This window comes from Cervus canadensis, chromosome 2 (genome assembly GCF_019320065.1).
Source record: "Cervus canadensis isolate Bull #8, Minnesota chromosome 2, ASM1932006v1, whole genome shotgun sequence".
Taxonomy (NCBI): domain Eukaryota; kingdom Metazoa; phylum Chordata; class Mammalia; order Artiodactyla; family Cervidae; genus Cervus; species Cervus canadensis.
The window spans coordinates 13,953,318-13,969,741 of record NC_057387.1 but is presented as its reverse complement, the minus strand read 5'-3'; the positions used below and the strand labels follow the sequence as shown (position 1 = coordinate 13,969,741).

The window sequence follows — 16,424 nt, the reverse complement described above, 5'->3', positions numbered from 1 at the left end:
AGCACCTTGTCAAGGCCAGATGCCAGTAGATGAGAATTACAGGAGTGGAGGGTGCTGGCTGCTCCCCCAAGCCTGCCCACACCCCATGTGATTTAATTCCTCTTTCCAGCTGAGGTTGTGAGCCCCATTCTTCTCATCTTACTCCATGGGCTCCAAAAGAGGTCTATGCACTCTGCCAGCATTTATATGCTAGGCTCTCTCAGCCCCCCTCCCCCACAGCCCCAGAGCAGGCTATTAACCAAAAACAGGAAGCAAAAAATTAACCAAAAATAAGAACCGAAACCTACCTAATCTCTCCCTGCCTCTCAAAATGCAAAGGGCAAATGAGCAGCTCCTATGAGGGGAGAGGGGAACAGTCTTAAAGAGGTTACCCCAGGATTCTGACACTGTGAAGAACAAGGGCAGAGTGAGGGCTGAATCTGAGGGGAGATGCTAAGGGGAACTGCAACTGTGCAGAAGGAGAGGGAAGGGGGCAAGAGGCTGATGTAATTCTGAGCACGGCATGCAAATGAGATGAAAACAGGTTTTTTAATATTGGAACCCCCCCAACAGCCACTGGAACCTAAGTGCCCCTTCATTTTTATCCTTGTGTTTGTGAGTATCACAGACGACAACAAAAACAGGTTGGCACCATTTCTTCTGTTAGTGCCCTGGGTCTTCAGGGAGGCAGCTGCCCCTCCTGGGAGAGGAAGAGGCTCCTTTCAGAGGAACACAGGGCCCTCCCTGGCTGTCCTCATCACCAGCATCCTCAGAACTCGCAGATATTAACAGACAGCACTTCCTGGGGTTCCAGGACTTTAATCTTCCCTGCTTTATCCCCCCACCCCCGACTTTCTATTTTTTTCCTTTTTTAAAAATAATTGGCAGAAAACTGGCTGGGGCTGGTGGCCACTGGGCAGGGGGTGCGGGATCCACTGAAAAATCTCCCAAATTCACACTGAGGTTTCAGGTCATGGTTGCTGAGGTGGGGGGTGAGGTCAGGGTTTGGAGAGATTTCCCAACTCACCCTAAAACTGTTTTTCCAAATGACTGGGGAAGAGGTCAGAATGGGGGCCCCCCATTACTATGGATGAGTGGAGAAGTCAATGCTCCCCCCATCCCTCAAGTTCTTCAGAGATTTAGAGATAGAAGGCTGCAATTTCTAATTGCCTACAATCTTCTCTTAAAAATATAAAACACGTGCAGTTGGCTTTGGTACAAAAAAAAGAAAACAACAACAAAAAAATCCATTCTGGTCCCTGTGAGTTTTTCCCTTCACCCCCCAACAAACCATTATGGCCAACTCAACCTCTATTCCATCGACTCTAGGAAGCCAGGTTAAGTCCCTGGGGTTTCCATAGAAGACAGAGAGAAGGGAGAACAGCAGTAAGAGGTTGGGGGGAAGGGGAGAGGGACATGGCCCTGACCACAGCCCTTCCTGAAGGGGCAGTAGGGTCTTATGGCTGCAGCCTCTCCTCAAAGATGGGTGTTGCTCAGGAGGGGTGTCAGGGCTAGAACCCAGCAGCTGCAAGGTTAAGCCTGAATAAACCCCAGTAGTGTTAAAGGACAAGGCCCCCTGATCCCTATGGCTTGGTTCCCATGTCCCTGGTCCTCTTAAATCTCCCCTCTCCCTCCGTAACTAATAAACAATAAATAAATAAATTTTCCTAAAGTAGAGGGAAGAAGGCATGAAAAATCGGCATCTGCAGTGTAGCTACTGGATGCCACCAGGGGGCACTGTGGCCTAATTCCCCCAGCTTCCTAAATGGCCCCCACGTATCCAAGGATACCAAGAGCTGGCAAGGACAGTAAGCAGTTCTTTCAAATGTTCCCTCATCATTGGCAGGTTGGAGTCCCCAAGGTTTGCCTCCCTCAGTAATGTTCTCCAGGGGACGCCGGGCGGGGGGAGGGGCACCCTTAGCTCTCGGAAGCTACAGGCTCCCCATCTCGGCTCTCAGTCTCTTCCGGGATGTCCTGCATTCGGGTGAAATCTGGAGGAGGAAGGGGCAAAGTCAGTGAGTGAACAGAGGCTCCTATGATCAGCTGAACCCCTACACGGATGCCTCCCTGTCTGCGGGCTGAGCAGCTCAAAGAGCTAGGAGGGGTGGCAGAGGTCTGCAATCCCTGGGTGATGGGAAAACTGTCCACAAAATAATGTATCCATACCTAGGTACCTTGTTAAATATAAATATGTAAGATACAATGTGGTTAATGAGATACAAAATATTAAAATATATATATATTTTAAGATGAGTATTATATGAAGTCACAGTAGCTTTGGGTTATTTTGTATTTTCTGAGCCAACTATAAGAACTTGGAGGTCTTTGACATCTTTTCACTCTGAAAGTCTATTTCTGCTTGAAAAGGTTGGGAATCATGGACCTACTAGAGCAGAGGCCCCTATGTTTTCTGCTTCTGAGAGATCCACTACCTGTTTACCAGGAGGCAAGACAGGAAGCACTCTGGGCCCATCCCAAGAGTGACTGTGGACCTCAGTGGTTGGTTAGGGACCACCCTAAACATTCCTGGGCTTTCCGATGCAGGCTGCATTTGGAAACTACAGCCCAAAGGTCTGTGCCCAGGTTGCACCCCATTTCTAAGCCATGTCTCCGCCAGGACCTCACCTCGCGGACTATGGGGTGGAGACAGACGGCTGCTACCCTCCTCCTCGCTGCCGGTGTCAGGGTCACTGCTATCTTGCAGCCGCTCGTCGGGGCTGCCCAGCTCCTGCCTCTCTCGATCCTCAAAGGGTCGATGGACGGAGCGAACAGTCACAGGCAAATCCAGGCGGTCATGGCCTCGGCTGGGCTATGGACAGCAGATGGAAAAAGCAGGAGGTCCAGGAATGAGCAGTGTGAAGACTTGACCCTCAGTACATCTACCACTGACTGATTTCTTTCTGCACCCGTCAAAATTGTTCAGCCCTCCCATCAGTATCCTAATATCCTTCAAGTCTAATGCCTGACTTCATTTGGCCTCCAATTCCACTCAGATTCTCTCCTGGACCCTGATGTCCACTCCAGGTTAGCTCACTACTTCAAGCGTCCTTACTTGCGGGGGTGTGAAACTCAAGTACAGGGCATCGCCAGCAGGGAGGCTCCGACGCCGCGGATCCAGAGGCCGGCGGGCCCAGGGGGCCTCAGCCACGAGTGGGGGTTCTGTGTGGCCCAAGGCGGCCAGCTGCCTGCGAGCCTCCTCGGCCTCCCGCTCCAGCAGGGCACGGGCCTGCTCGCTCTCCCGGAGCCGGGCTTCCAGGCTGCCGGCCTCGGTCGCACGCTCCTCGCCGAGCCGCCGGCAGCGCCGCAGCTCCTCCTGCAACAGCGCGTGTTGCCGCTGCAGCAATGCCAGCTCCGTAGCCTGCTTTTCAGGAGCTGCAGGGACACCCCCGACTCTGCCAGCCTCCCCATCCCGGGAATTGGCTCTGGTCAGCTTCTCCCGCCGCTCGGGGCCCTCAGGGAACCGGGCTTCCATCAAAGTGTCCTGCTGGGCCACAGCCGCCTGGGGGTGGAATGGAGATGAAGGGGTGTATCAGAATCCCATTTCTTCTATCCCTCACTCCCCAGGGCCCAGGCTGTGAGTCCCATAGAGCTCGAATCAGAGGAAGGCTTAGGCCTGTTAGGATGGTTCTGCTCTAGCTAAGTGGGCAGCTCTGGCCTGGCCCCTCCCATTCCCATTGGAGCGCCCCTGCCCTCACTGACCTGTAGGCCATGCAGAAGTCCATAGAGATTGACCAACCGTTGCAACGCTTCCTGAGGACAGAGGAGGGGCGGGGGAACAGAGTCCAAGCTTCAGGATGGGAGAACTGACCAGAAGTTGAATAAGTGTGGGTGTGAGGACAATAAGACTGCAGGTATTTTGAGGTGTATACAGCACCCCCCCACTCCAAACTGGGCTCCAGTTTCTCAGCTGAGAGTAACCCCTCTTTCAGTCTCCCATACCATCGCAAGCCCATCTCACCTCCTGGGGAGATCTCAGCTGATTTCCATTTCGATCCTGCAGAAACGGGCAAGGATGGGGCATCAGCAGACACCCGAGTCCCTGGTGCCTGTTCCTGACAGCTGTCTCAAGGGTCTATAGGCCAGCAGTCCATTTCCCACCCTCTAGCTAAGTCCTGACACCTCCCGAAACCCACCTTCTGGCTGGAGTCTGAGTCGGCTCTGCAGAGCTCAATGGATCCATTGAAGGTTCTGGCCTCACCATCTACTGAGAAGGGGAAAATGATGCACTGGCCTCGCTCCCCCAGCACCCTGACACCACTCAGACCTTGGTACCACCCCGTTATCCTTAACTCCTCCCATGTGCTGCCGAGGCCCCCTGCCCTGACACTCACTGGCAGTGACTCCAGGACTCGTGTTACCACCACTGTCTGGTTCCACGGGCAAGGATGGTTCCCTGGGTGTCAAGAGCAGCTCCACTCCAGGCCCTACCAGCAGGTCTTTCAGGCCCTCCACTGTGCGGAAAGAAGAAGAAATGAGGATAGAAGGGACGGAATTCTGCAGGGGGTGGGAGGGGCTGCCATTCACTCAGTTCTCAGGGCATGCAGGCGTCTAGGGAAATGTCCCCTGCACAGGTAATGGGGTCTCAGTGTCACCACCACATATGAGGAAAAAGTCATTAAAGTGCCCAGGGGTGTGCAGGATGTGCAAGGACATGCAGGATGAGAGGTGGCAAACAGCAGCAAGGGCCATCTTCCCCCGCCGTTCCTGGCATCCGGTACCCAACAGGCACTCAGGGGAGTTACGGACTATGGGATGGACATCCCCCTTGGCTAGCCACGTGTCCCTGCTGTGTGATGGTGAAGAAGTGAGTCCAGATTCTTCCCCAGAAGCTCCCTCACCCTCACGGATGGCGTCCTGCAGTAGCCGCTCGCCACGAGGGGACTCAAGGGACTCAGAGCGGAAGAGGCCCCTGGGCAGGGTGGGCAGGGGCACCCCGCTGCCGCCATCCTCTTCCACCTGGAAGTGGGTCATCTCGGCAAATAGCCCAACCTTCTCCTGCAGCAGCTCCACCAGCGCCCGATCTTTCTGCTGCAGCTCCACTGTGGATGAGAAAGAGGTGAGCACCCGGAAGAGCCACTAATAGTGGAGGGGCAGCCCCAGGGATGAGGAGCCAGGTGTGGGCAGAGCGGCAGGACTGCATTTTGGGTTTGCTTTTTTTTTTTGGCATTTATGCAAAAGAACTTTTGTTGGGGGAGGGAGTAACACATGCACTGTTGTTTTCAAAATGAAAGTAAAACAATGTGTGGCAGGGACTGCAGGCTGTCCACCAGTTTTCATCTCCCCACTTTTCTTTAATTAGAGAAGGTGTGCAAGTTTCATCTGGGCATGTGGCTGCCTAGTTACACGCCATTTCCCAACCTGCCTTGCATTAGGCATTGCCACATGACTCAATTCTGACCAACGAATGGGAATGTCTTCCTGATCCTGCCTTAAAAGAAATGAGTATAAACTCTCCTTGTCCCCGACCCCTCCTTGCCAGCTGGGATGCAGATGTGAGAGCGGAAGCTGGAGGAGTGATGTGGACACAGAGATGGGGAATCTTCATGACAAAGAGGGCAGAGCCGCAGTACCGCCCAGCACTTCCCGCTTCTGGACTGTTACGTAGAGAGAAATAAACTACCTCATGTGACCAACGGGTTTTTGTTGATTTTTTGTATAGCAGTTGGATCATACCCCCAGTTAACATAGAGATCTATGGTAAAAAAGTCAATATCCTAATCCTGTTATTCCTAGTTTCCCTTCCCAGAGAAACCACAGTAAAAATATCCTCCTAGAGATACTCCACACATATACACAAAATACATGGCACATATCTATCCCCAATATTTTCACACTAGTGACAGCATATACTTCACAGTGTTTTAAACCTTGCTGTTCTCACTTAAACTAAATGTTTTGGTTGTGGATCTACATCAACCCTCATACAGCCACCTCATTTCAAGACAGTACTCCCCTGTGTGGATATATCATATTGATAAATTATTTAAACAAGCTTTGTGGGTAGACTTACTGTTTTTTGTTTGTTTTTTGAAAATATCATGTAATTTTTTTTTATTAAACTTTTTATTTGGTATTGGAATTTAGCCGATTAACAATGCTGTGATCGTTTCAGATAGACCGCTAAGGGACTCAGCCATACATATACATGCATCCATTCTCCCCCAAACTCCCCTGGACTTACTCTTGATACGCCGGAGGTAAGCCTCATCCTCTGTCTCAATCAGGGGGAAGTCCTCCCTGGATGGGCATCTGGAGGGATCACAGGTTGGGTGGGGTTCGGGGAAGGAAGCTAGGTTACACACCAGGAATCTGCCTTCCCTCCTTCCCAGACGTGCTCTATACTTCCCCGATGAGACTCCTCAGCTCCACACCCTGGCTTCATCTACTCTTGACCCTCTCCTTTTCCTAACACTGATGACCTGCATCTACTGGCCAGTACCTCTCCAAACGTCACCCAGAGAGGCAGAAGGACTACAGGTTTTGGCATTAAGTACACTGGACTGATGCTGGCTCCACAATTTACCAGGTGGTAACCTCTCTATTGAGAAACAGGGATGATATCTTCCTCACAGTCTGTTTTTTTGTGTGTGTGAGGATTAAATGAAATAATGTACTAGTGCTTTGAACGTGGCATAAGCTCAATAAAACAATTATCATAAAAAATGTTTTCACAACTACAAATATTAACATTATTAATAAAGAGGCCACTATAGATCTACTGTCAATGGGATAGGAACTTTGGTCTTGTTTTCCCAGAACAGGTAATTTCATATTTTTGCACAAATTTCTGAAAAATTTGTTCAAAAGTCTAAATTGCAGAAGTGAAAAAAAAAATATATATATATATAGGTTTATAAAGTAGAGAAGAATGCATTCCATGAAAAGTAAAAGAAAAAAAAATCGTAAACATCCTAATTGAGTTTATTTTTCAGGCATTATTCTTGAGAATGCACTTTCTTTTCTTTTTTCAAGTTCTATTTATTTATTTTTGGCTGTGCTGGGTCTTCGCTCCCGCACAGGCTTTTTCTCTAGGTGTGGCAAGCGGGGGCTATTCCCTAGTCACGGTGTACAGGCTTCTCACTGTGGTGGCTTTTGCAGTTGTGGAGCATGGGCTCTAGGGCGCTCAGGCTTCAGTAGTTGCAGCACGTGGTCTCAATAGTTGCAGTTCCTGGGCTCTAGAGCACAGGCTCAATAGCTGTGGTGCTGGGGTTAGCTGCTCCAAGGCATGTGGGATCTTCCCAGATCAGGGACTGAACCTGTTCTCCTGCATTGGCAGGAGGATTCTTTACCACTGAGCTACCAGGGAAGCCTGAGAGTCCATTTTCCACATTTTACATGCACTTTACTTTTTTTCAGTATTGAAGGCAGCTCTTCGTCTGAGCCACCAAGGAAGCCCCTTTACTTTTTTTTATCACAACAGACACATACTCAGATCTGATGTGTGTCCAACAGAAGCCAAAGATTTGCTGCTTTAGCACACAAAATGATTTCTTGCTAGCCTCTATCTCATGGAGTTTGAGTTTTGTTCCTTTGATCACTAGTATCAATGCTTTCATTATCCTCTTTTTCTTTTTTTTCATTATTCTCTTTTTCATTCATTTTTAGAAAATGAAGGTAAAAGACAATACAATCCAAATAATGGCCCACTGCCTACAGACTAAGATGTTAATGGAGGTGAAACTGTACTCCTGGTTGGTAGGCAAGCCGGCACGCGCCAACTTAAAGTATTCCTCTGGCTTGTCAGCTCAAGGTGCACTCAGAAGGCGGTTGGCGTCGTCATTGTATAAAATGTAACTTTACTGGGCAAGAGAGCATAGATAACCCTGCCTGCCTTGGTCCATCTTGTCTCTCTCCTGGTCTCTCCTTCCACTTCTGAACCCTGGGTTCTGTTCCCTGGGAGTGCCGTGGTCCGGGGCCCCAAACTGCAGGAACCACAAGTCCATGCACACACTCACACTCGCACACTCTGCTGAATGACGCGGATCCAGGTGCTCCGGTCATCCCGGGATGCCGTGTGGACCTCGTACATCTCCGGGGGTGCCGCACTGATCAGAAACATCCCTTTCTCCTGGTTGGCGATGTCCCGGACGATGAGATTCTGCAGTGACACCACCGAGGGCTTGTCCTGCCAATTGGGGCACAGGAAGGATTAAAGCTGGGAATCCTGACCCCTGAATATTTGAGTCTTCAGTCCTTCTGGAGTACCCAAAGGACTGAAGAGTCCGCTGAGAATACAAGTTAAGAGCCCAGGCTCTGGTGCCAGCCAGAGTGGACTTAGAAACGCTTGTGACCCTTGACAATTTAATTAACTTTAAGCTTTACTTTTCTCATCTACAAAAAGAGGATAATCATGTGCCTTCCTGACATGTGTAAAAAAAGTCGCTGCACATAGTAACAATATGCATTGGCTCTTTTTATTTCTTCTGATCATATTTATAGGTGTTGGCTCTTCTTATTTTTCCTGATTATATTACGGTAATGGTTACAATAATAGCTATTTGATCTTGGAGGATTTCCTGGCCAGAGTAGGAAAGTAAGAAGGGTCTGAAACACTTGTCTGTGCTGAGAAAGAAGAAGGTGGAAGGTCTCACCAGGACAGGAAAGATGTACTTCTGGTCCTTCTCTTGGAGAAACACCAGCACATCTGTCATCAGCAGCATGAGCACATCTGGCAGGAGGATGAAGGCAGGAGAAGAGTCAGCATTAGAGGATACGAGCAGCTGTTTCCCTTTCCCCAGCCTCTCTCCCTCTGGTTGTTTCCTCCACCTTTGCAGACCTCCCGCCTCTCCCCATGCTTACAGCTCAGAAATGGTGGGGGGTGGGGGGGAAGGCATGTGTCATTAGATAAAACAGTTTCTTGGGCTAGAGATGCCTATAAGCAATCACCCAGTGGCCTTGAGTAAAAGCCTCTTTATCCAATGAATGCAGTTTCCTTAACCTGTGGTCTGCAGACACCTAGGGTGTCTACTATCAGGTTTCAGAGGCTCTGTAGATCCTCTGAAGTTCCATAAGCAATTTTTACATATTAATCTATCACATGTGTGCTTTTCTGTGTGAAAGGGTCCAGAATTCTTGTGAGGGTAAAACGATTCCCAGAGCCTTTCAGTTCCATGTTGAACAACTAACTAACATAAGATCTTTTCGGATATTTGGTCTAAGAGTCTCCCCACCCCAGCATATTCCCCACTTATTTTGTGCTCCATGGGGAGGGGAACAGTTGGGTTCCTTATTCATTTCTCCCACCATTGAACAATCCCAATCTCCTTCAACAAAAGCAGACCTTGCTTTCATTTGCCTTTTCTGCCCCACCTTCCAGGCTCTCACATTCTACAGGGTCCTGTGCTTTAAGACTTGGGGGAGACAAAGGTCAACCCGTGAAAGTCAGATGTCACAGTCAAGAAAATACACATGCATCGTCTGCCCTTGGAGATCTTTCTAAGTTGTGGGCACACAGAAGGGGAGGGCTTTTGCTAAAGGCTTCAGAAATAAAGCTCTTCAGCCTTGCTATTTTTAACCCCCCCATGGTTTATATTCTTAGCTGCTGCGTGGGAGGGATGGGAAGGAGAGAAAGGGATGGAGGAAAGGGGCTGGCAAAGCCTGCAATACTCAAGCCTATGGAGTGGGGACTTCATGACACGGGACAGAGGTGCAGGCAAACTCTGGCCTCAGCTAGCACTCCTCACACCTAAAGCTGAGGTCTGCAACTCTCTGCTTTGATTTAGGTAGGCAAGCCTTGGCCTATCTGGGAAGAGAGGCTGGGACAGCGTGCCCCGCCCCCAACACACCTTCCCGGCAGTCTTTTCTCTGCTCCACTTGGCCCGCCCTTCCCTGGGCTCCGCCCCCTCCAAGGGCCTTCCTCGCTGTGTTCCCAAAGTGCCTGCCCATTCCCCAGCCCTAGTGGCTGGGACTCCAGCTGGTAGAACCAACTACCCGGATCTAGTCCTCCAAGCCTGGAATTTCTCTGTTTTTCTCATCAAAATCGGTAGCTTTCTGGGCATGCAAGGACCAAAGGAATGAACAAATCCTGACAACGAAGTCCTTGTGTCGCCCATGAAGTTAAATCCAGAATTCTGACTTTTGTTACAACAGAGCTCACATATTTTCCTCCCACTGGGTCTCACCCTGGGGTCTCGGGCTACATTAAAAGAGGTCCTTTGGGCTTGGAGGCTTCTGCCTCTTTATATATGGCCATGGACTCTCGCCCGGTCTGCCAAGCTGTCCACTGACCTTTGAAGCGCCCGGTCGCCGTCTTCCAAAGCAGACAACCATCGTGGATGAGCTTGCGCCGCAGGAGCTCCTCTCGGCCAAAGGGGCCCTTGCCAGGAACCGGGGCCTGGGCCCGAGGGTCCATGCGGTTGTAGATCTCCTGCAGGCGGGCCCCTTTCTCCAGCTCGTGCACATCCTGATCTACGTTGGACAGCAGCTCCTTCACCAGCCCCAGGGCCGTGGTCAGGTCCTGGCGCTCCTCCTCCATCCCTGACACCGAGGTCGGCGTGAGGAAGGGGTGGCCCAGCCAGCTTCACGCCAGCCCCCATCCCACTGATCTCAATCCCGCCTTCAGAGGCTGCCCGGGCTTCCATATCCGACCCTCTCCCTCCCGGTGGTGGTCCAGGGCCTTCCTCGCCCCTGACGGCCCTCTGGAGTCCTCCTCCCTCCCGGACTCGCCCTCTCACCGTGGGAATGCTGCAGGATGCGGTTGATGAGCACCGGGTACTTGGTGATGCGCTGAGTCACTAGCAGAATGCACTCTTGCACCCCATGCCGCTTCAGCACTGCCGAGCGGGTCACTTTCTACAAAGCGAGAGTCAGGGCTCAGGGCCAGAGGGGGACCCGAGGGGAGAGCAACAGAAAGGACGCCAGGCTTGGAGCCTAAGCCCTGGTGCCGGCCTGCACTTGTTTATTTACCTCATGCCGGCTGGCGTAGGTTAATGACTCTGGAAAACGGGGCAGACAAGGTCACAGGTTTACTGTGAGGACCCAAGGAGCGAAAGCACTGGCTCTACCACTCCGAGGGGCTACAGAGGGAAACACGAGCAGCTGGGTCCACTAGGGCTGGGGCACTAGAGCAGCCAGAGGGCGGGTCTTGGAGAGGTTTGCTCACCCGGATGAACTGCTGGAAGCGTTTGTCTCGGGCATACAGCTCCTTATAGAGTTTTAAGGCCTTGGTGTGGCGGCTACAGAACTCTGAGTAGGTCTTCCGCATCTGCTCTGCACTGGGACCTGAGAACTAGAAGTTGGGGGAGCACGGCTGGGTCAGCACGTCCCCCAAAGTCACATCTCATCCCCAATGCCCTCTCGCCTCCTGCCAAACAGGCTGGCTTCCTGCCTCTCCAGTTCTCTCTGCACCACCCCCCCAGAGTCTGGAGATGAGAAATGCCCACTCTAGTCACACCCCCGCCCAGGACTGCTGCCCAGGATCCTGGCTTTTCTCACCTGGCTGATGAGTAGGTCCCCCAAGCGATGGATGACGAAGTTCCGGGTGCTGCCGGGGCACAGGGCCTGGCGCCGGCGATCCAGCAGCTGGCTGAGGAAGCGTGTGTGGATGTCAGTGAGCTCGTCCACACAGGGGAACAGGCCCTGGACCACTGCCGGCTCCAGCTGCAGCTCTTCCAGCATGCCCGTGCGGAAGAGGCGGGTCATGATCTTCAGTGTCCGCACGTGGTGTAGCTCTGTCTGGATCAGCTCTGTGGGGATGGTGGAATACCCGGCTTGGCCACAACTGGTGGGGCCGAGGCTGGAGACCTCAGGCTCATTAGAGGTTTTCAGTTTCCCTTCCAGGCTAATATTCTGCATTATTATGATCTTAGCTCATTTTTCTAATCTTTTATCTTTATGCCTTGCCATCTCAAGGCATAAAGGCAACAACTATGTGTTCCCTACATGTCTAGACTTCCCACAGTCCCCAGCACAGAGTTGCGCATGGAATGGGCAGAGAGGAAAGACTAAGAATTGATTGGAAGGAATGGATTAAGAAGGGCCTTGGAGGTCAACAGCCCCAAAAGGTGGGGACCTCGTAGCTACTTATGGGATCCCTGGCAGGGTCTTGAAGGCCAATGGGATAAGAGGAAAGTGTCTTGAGAGGTAGGGGCTGGCAGAGGAAGGACACAGAAACAGGACCGGTGACAAAAGAGAAGTCCAGGGTGGTCTTCCTGGCTCACCATAGATGACATCCTGCTGCTTCATCACCTCCTTTTTATGCTGCTGCAAGAAGCTGCTGTCCACCGCAAGGCTCCAGGAATCAGCTGCAAAGTCCTTCTCATCCATCTCAAAGTCACTCATCAGCTCGTTGTAGATCACCTCAGCACCTGGACGCGAGTGGGGGAAACGACTCGGACCCCGAATCTCTTCCCTGGGTCCTGGGCCCTTCCCCGGATCCCTTTCCACCCTGCCTTTCCCAGGCCAGCTCCCACCCGCCCCTCACGCCTGGGTCTCCCCCAGGTCCGGGCACGGTCACCTTCGTCGATGAGGGACTCCACCGACAGTGTCCGGTTCCGCATGTTGAGGGAGTCCGTGGACTGTGAAAGGATCCGGCGCAGCCCCAGGGGAGACTCATCATTGAAGTGTCTGAGGGGAATGGGGCCTGGCTGCATCACCCGACTGACTCGGGCAAGAGATCCCTTCCCAGGTGGGGGAACCAAGACGGGATCCCAGAGGCAGTCACCCCAAGTTCTCCTTACCTGCCTATCATTCTGAACTCAGAGACGGGAAGGATCGCTCAGCCCCTCCCTCCCACCTGTCTCCACCGCCTCACTCTGCCTGCCTGGTTCTCCTGTCCCCAAGTAGAGGCTCACCCAGCAATGTTGGTGGTGGAGACACTTTTGGCTAAAGACAACGAGGAGCGGCCACGGCGGGAGCCGAGCAGGGACTGCCGGATGTCGGAGGGGTAGATGGCTGAGCTGGGCCGCTCCCGAGTGGTAGCTGTCGGAGGGGATACCAAGCAAGCAAGCCTCAAACCTGGTGCCTTCCCAGGATTCAAGCCTCCCAGCCTCCTTGACTAGAAGGAAGGCCTCCTCTCCCACCCCACCTTTAGCCCAGTTCTAGTCAGAGAAAGATGATAATAATGCTACCCATACACTTGTGCAATACTTTTAATGGTTACAAAGAGCTTTTCTTATCTCTTCCCCGCCACAAGCCTATAAGCAAACTGCAGCTCAGGATGGTGAAAAGACTTGTCTGGGGTGACTCAGCTGGTGGCGGAGCACAGACTCAGACTCTAGTCTTCCTGACTAAGCACCCCATTCTTTCTGTCCCACCAGATCTTTCTGAATTGGCCCTTAACAACTTCTGCCAACATCCCCAAGTGCCATGTAAATAACTAATCATAATAGTATAACGTGTGAGCAGGCTCAGATGACCAGTTATCCCAAGCCTTCAACCTCATTTGAATTCTGCTGTTCTGCCCCCAGGCCCACAGGTCTAGATCTCCCTTGTGGCCCCGCCATTAGCTTCCAATTGAAGGGAGGAAGGTGCTGTGCCAGGGAACGACCTCAGGGGCGAGAGGCCTGGGGGTCCAGGGTCCTACGGCGGCTCCTGCACCCTCACTACTCACTCTTACTGCGAAGTGAAACGGACTGCAAAGCAGTGTTGTTCTTCAGCAGGGCGGCTTTCTGTTGCTGTGAGACAGAGAGCAAGAGAGACACCAAGAACAGCTGTCACCCAAGGGTCACCCCGGTAGGCCCAGGACAGGAGCTGGGTGGCTGGCCCCCTCGGGAGAAAGCTGGCTCGATGGCTAAGGGCATCAGGCTGGCTGAGCCGGGTGCCAAGGGGATGTGTCTAGAGAAACAGGCTGGCCCCCTCTGGCGGGGCCTGAGGCCTAGGGCGGAGGGTCTGGGCTGCCCTGTGGTGAGGAGAGGGGTTGAGGAACACAGGGTGAGGAATGAATGGAATAGGTGTGAGGGTACCACACACTCACTACCCTCTCCCCCCACCCTCTGCCCTCCCTGCCAGCTCACCTTCTGCTTGACCTTGGTACAGTTGGCGAGGGTGTCTTTACAGCGGTTGTGGATAGTCACATTGCAGGCTGGGAGGGTGGGGTAGAGAGGGTGACGGGAGGGCCGGGTGGTGCAGGACAGGACACATCCACATGCAGACACCCATCTCCCCCTGGCCACGCCGCCGGAGACTCACCCCCTCCCCAGACCACATCCCAGTCCCTCTCCTCCCGCCTCCCCCTTCCTTCAAGCAGGAGATGAAGGGAGGGGGGATAGGTGTGGACCACAATTAAGCCACAGGAGGGGGACAATCCTGACTCAAAGATGACCTGTGAGGTGGACTAGAGGGAAGAAGGGGTTACTGGCTGCCAGAGATGAGCTCAAGAGGCACAAAGGTGGTGGAGAATGACAGATGGCAGAAAGGACGCCCACGGAGCAGAAGGTGGCACAGGAGCAGCTGGGATGGGGGCTAGGGGCAGGGGGGGTGAACATCCCCCGGGCAGGAGGAAGCGTGCCACATCTAGTGGATCCTAGCAGACGCAACGATCCTCACCGGACAGATGAGGAACCTGTCTCCTGGAGAGCTTAAATCATTTGCCAGAGGTCCTAGTGGCAGAGCTGGGGTTTAACTCAGGGGTGTCTGGGTTCTACCCATGGAGCCACGTGTCTGCCCGTGAACCCTGGCTAGGCCTAAGCAACGCAGAGGCTGATGGATCCAGCAGCAGAGTGCCGACTGACCATGCCTTGCCCCTGCCGGCCACGCCTGCCTGCCTTCTGTACTGCTCAGCTATGCTTGCTATGACTCCAGTCTCCCTTCCGGGCCCGGGGAGTCTTGTTCTCCAAGTAAGGCAAACCCACAGCTCCCACACTCCATCTGCTTCTCCCTCATCACCCACCCCACCTTGCTGTGGGGTAGGAGAGAAGAGGAGAGGGGGGTAGCCATGCCTGGGCGCTGGGACTACCGGCTGTCCTGTGCCCTCAGCCCTTGGCTGGCTCCAGCTTCCCCTCCCCCCATCCAACAACACCGGAAACTCTGCTAACTCCTTCAGACAATACCCAGCATCAGGCTTACTTCCACAAATACAAGGCGAGCAGGGTGGGGCAGAGGGGCAGACAGAAGTGGGGGCTGGGGGCTGCGCCCACCCCACTGAAGCTCTCCTCTACCTTCCAGCACCCAGTGTCTCTGGATCGAACCTCCGCTTTCCACCTGCTCTCAAAATAGCGCTTGCTGCCCGCCTCCCCAGTTCCCCTGGCAACGAGCTTCCAGATTGGGAATTTTGTCAGGTCTCTAGAGGGATCTAGATTGGGGTTCCCTCCTCACCCTCATAAACTCAAGTTGAACAGTGAAGAAGGAGGGAGGCCTCACTGATTCTGTCTGGGGTTCCCTGCCAGGTTCCACAGAGATTTAGAAGCTAAAGCTTTTGCTCCTCTGTTCCGCAGTGGGCCCCAACACCTCTCATCCTGCTCAAATCAGAAGCAGCTCTTTGCCATAAATCTGGGGGTGGATGGGTGGACAGGGTGGGAGCCCTCTGTATAGGCATTTTGGGGAAGGAAGAAATCTCGGCTTGTACTTAATACAGGGCCATCCTGAGATGTGGCTGAAGGTCAGGAGTTCTAACCGCTATTCCCTCAATATACACATTGCTGCCATCTCCTCTCTTTCTCGCTACATATCAGTCAGGCTAGAAATTTGAGATGGGTGTTCTTATCCCTAATCCTTCAGAGATTTAGAGATTTCAGCCTCCACCCAGTCAACAGAAACGGAGGGGGCAAGGGGACTCTGAAGTCCTGAACACCCAGTTCGGCCCAGGAAGATCGGCAGAGCAGCTGCAAGGCTGGCAGCCTCCCACCCAGCTCCCCTATCCACCCCCCTCCACAGACACACAACATTCCTGTTCCTTCTCCAATCAGTTCTCTGACCCTCAGCAGCTGTTCGGGGAGCTGAGGGAGACCCGGTGGACGACAGCTGCAAGGACAGCTACCCTGGCCTCCCCTCTCCCATTCCCCCCCCGAGTCCTGCTCTTGCCATATTCTGACCGCCACTACTCCTAGACGTAAGGAAAGGGAGAAAGGGATCCAGCATCCAGCCCTAGCATTTGGGGCTCAGAGAGAGTGAGCCTTATGGACCCAGGGCAGAGGGACAGAGAGAAGGATCAGGGTCAGGGGGCACTGAGGCACAGGGGCACTCAGGGTCCGGAGAGCTTACTCGGACAGATGAGGGCTTCCTTGGCTGTGATGCTCTTGTTACATGCATAGCACATGGTCATGCCCGAGACGGAGATGGTGGTGAAGAGGTGCCCATTGGTGTAGCGGGCGTCCTTGGCTTCCTTCATCTTCTCCTTTTCCCGGGTCTGCAGAAGGGGCGAGAGAGACAGGAAGTGAGGCTGGAGGATGCCAGGGTGCCTGAGAAGTCCAGAGAGGCAGGCGAGGGCAGAGGTGAGTGAGCAACACCTTCCTGGGGTTGCCAGCAACACACCACTTCCTGAAGCAGAGCCTGCCGCGGCGTGTCAGAGG

General features: G+C 53.0%; 1 protein-coding gene across 9 annotated transcripts in view; it reads right to left on the bottom strand.

The window, feature by feature from the left end:
- Nucleotides 1-509: 509 nt before the first annotated feature.
- The window catches only part of ARHGEF2 (Rho/Rac guanine nucleotide exchange factor 2), a 48,629-nt gene continuing 32,714 nt past the window's right edge, over nt 510-16,424 (bottom strand). For 7 of the 9 annotated variants that reach the window (XM_043454091.1, XM_043454125.1, XM_043454107.1 and 4 more), the window contains 21 exons: nt 16,117-16,261; nt 13,932-13,999; nt 13,529-13,592; nt 12,771-12,897; nt 12,434-12,543; nt 12,138-12,284; nt 11,413-11,663; nt 11,081-11,206; nt 10,653-10,770; nt 10,207-10,455; nt 8,571-8,647; nt 7,935-8,104; nt 6,161-6,228; nt 4,818-5,018; nt 4,311-4,430; nt 4,113-4,183; nt 3,938-3,973; nt 3,679-3,729; nt 3,032-3,478; nt 2,605-2,788; nt 510-1,970 (listed from right to left, as the gene is read on the bottom strand). In XM_043454091.1, the coding sequence (XP_043310026.1) occupies nt 1,897-1,970; nt 2,605-2,788; nt 3,032-3,478; nt 3,679-3,729; nt 3,938-3,973; nt 4,113-4,183; nt 4,311-4,430; nt 4,818-5,018; nt 6,161-6,228; nt 7,935-8,104; nt 8,571-8,647; nt 10,207-10,455; nt 10,653-10,770; nt 11,081-11,206; nt 11,413-11,663; nt 12,138-12,284; nt 12,434-12,543; nt 12,771-12,897; nt 13,529-13,592; nt 13,932-13,999; nt 16,117-16,261 (2,904 nt within the window). In that variant the 3' untranslated portion in view covers nt 510-1,896. The remainder of the gene's footprint in view (nt 1,971-2,604; nt 2,789-3,031; nt 3,479-3,678; nt 3,730-3,937; nt 3,974-4,112; nt 4,184-4,310; nt 4,431-4,817; nt 5,019-6,160; nt 6,229-7,934; nt 8,105-8,570; nt 8,648-10,206; nt 10,456-10,652; nt 10,771-11,080; nt 11,207-11,412; nt 11,664-12,137; nt 12,285-12,433; nt 12,544-12,770; nt 12,898-13,528; nt 13,593-13,931; nt 14,000-16,116; nt 16,262-16,424) is intronic. The other 2 variants (XM_043454097.1, XM_043454142.1) reach the window with 1 other exon arrangement.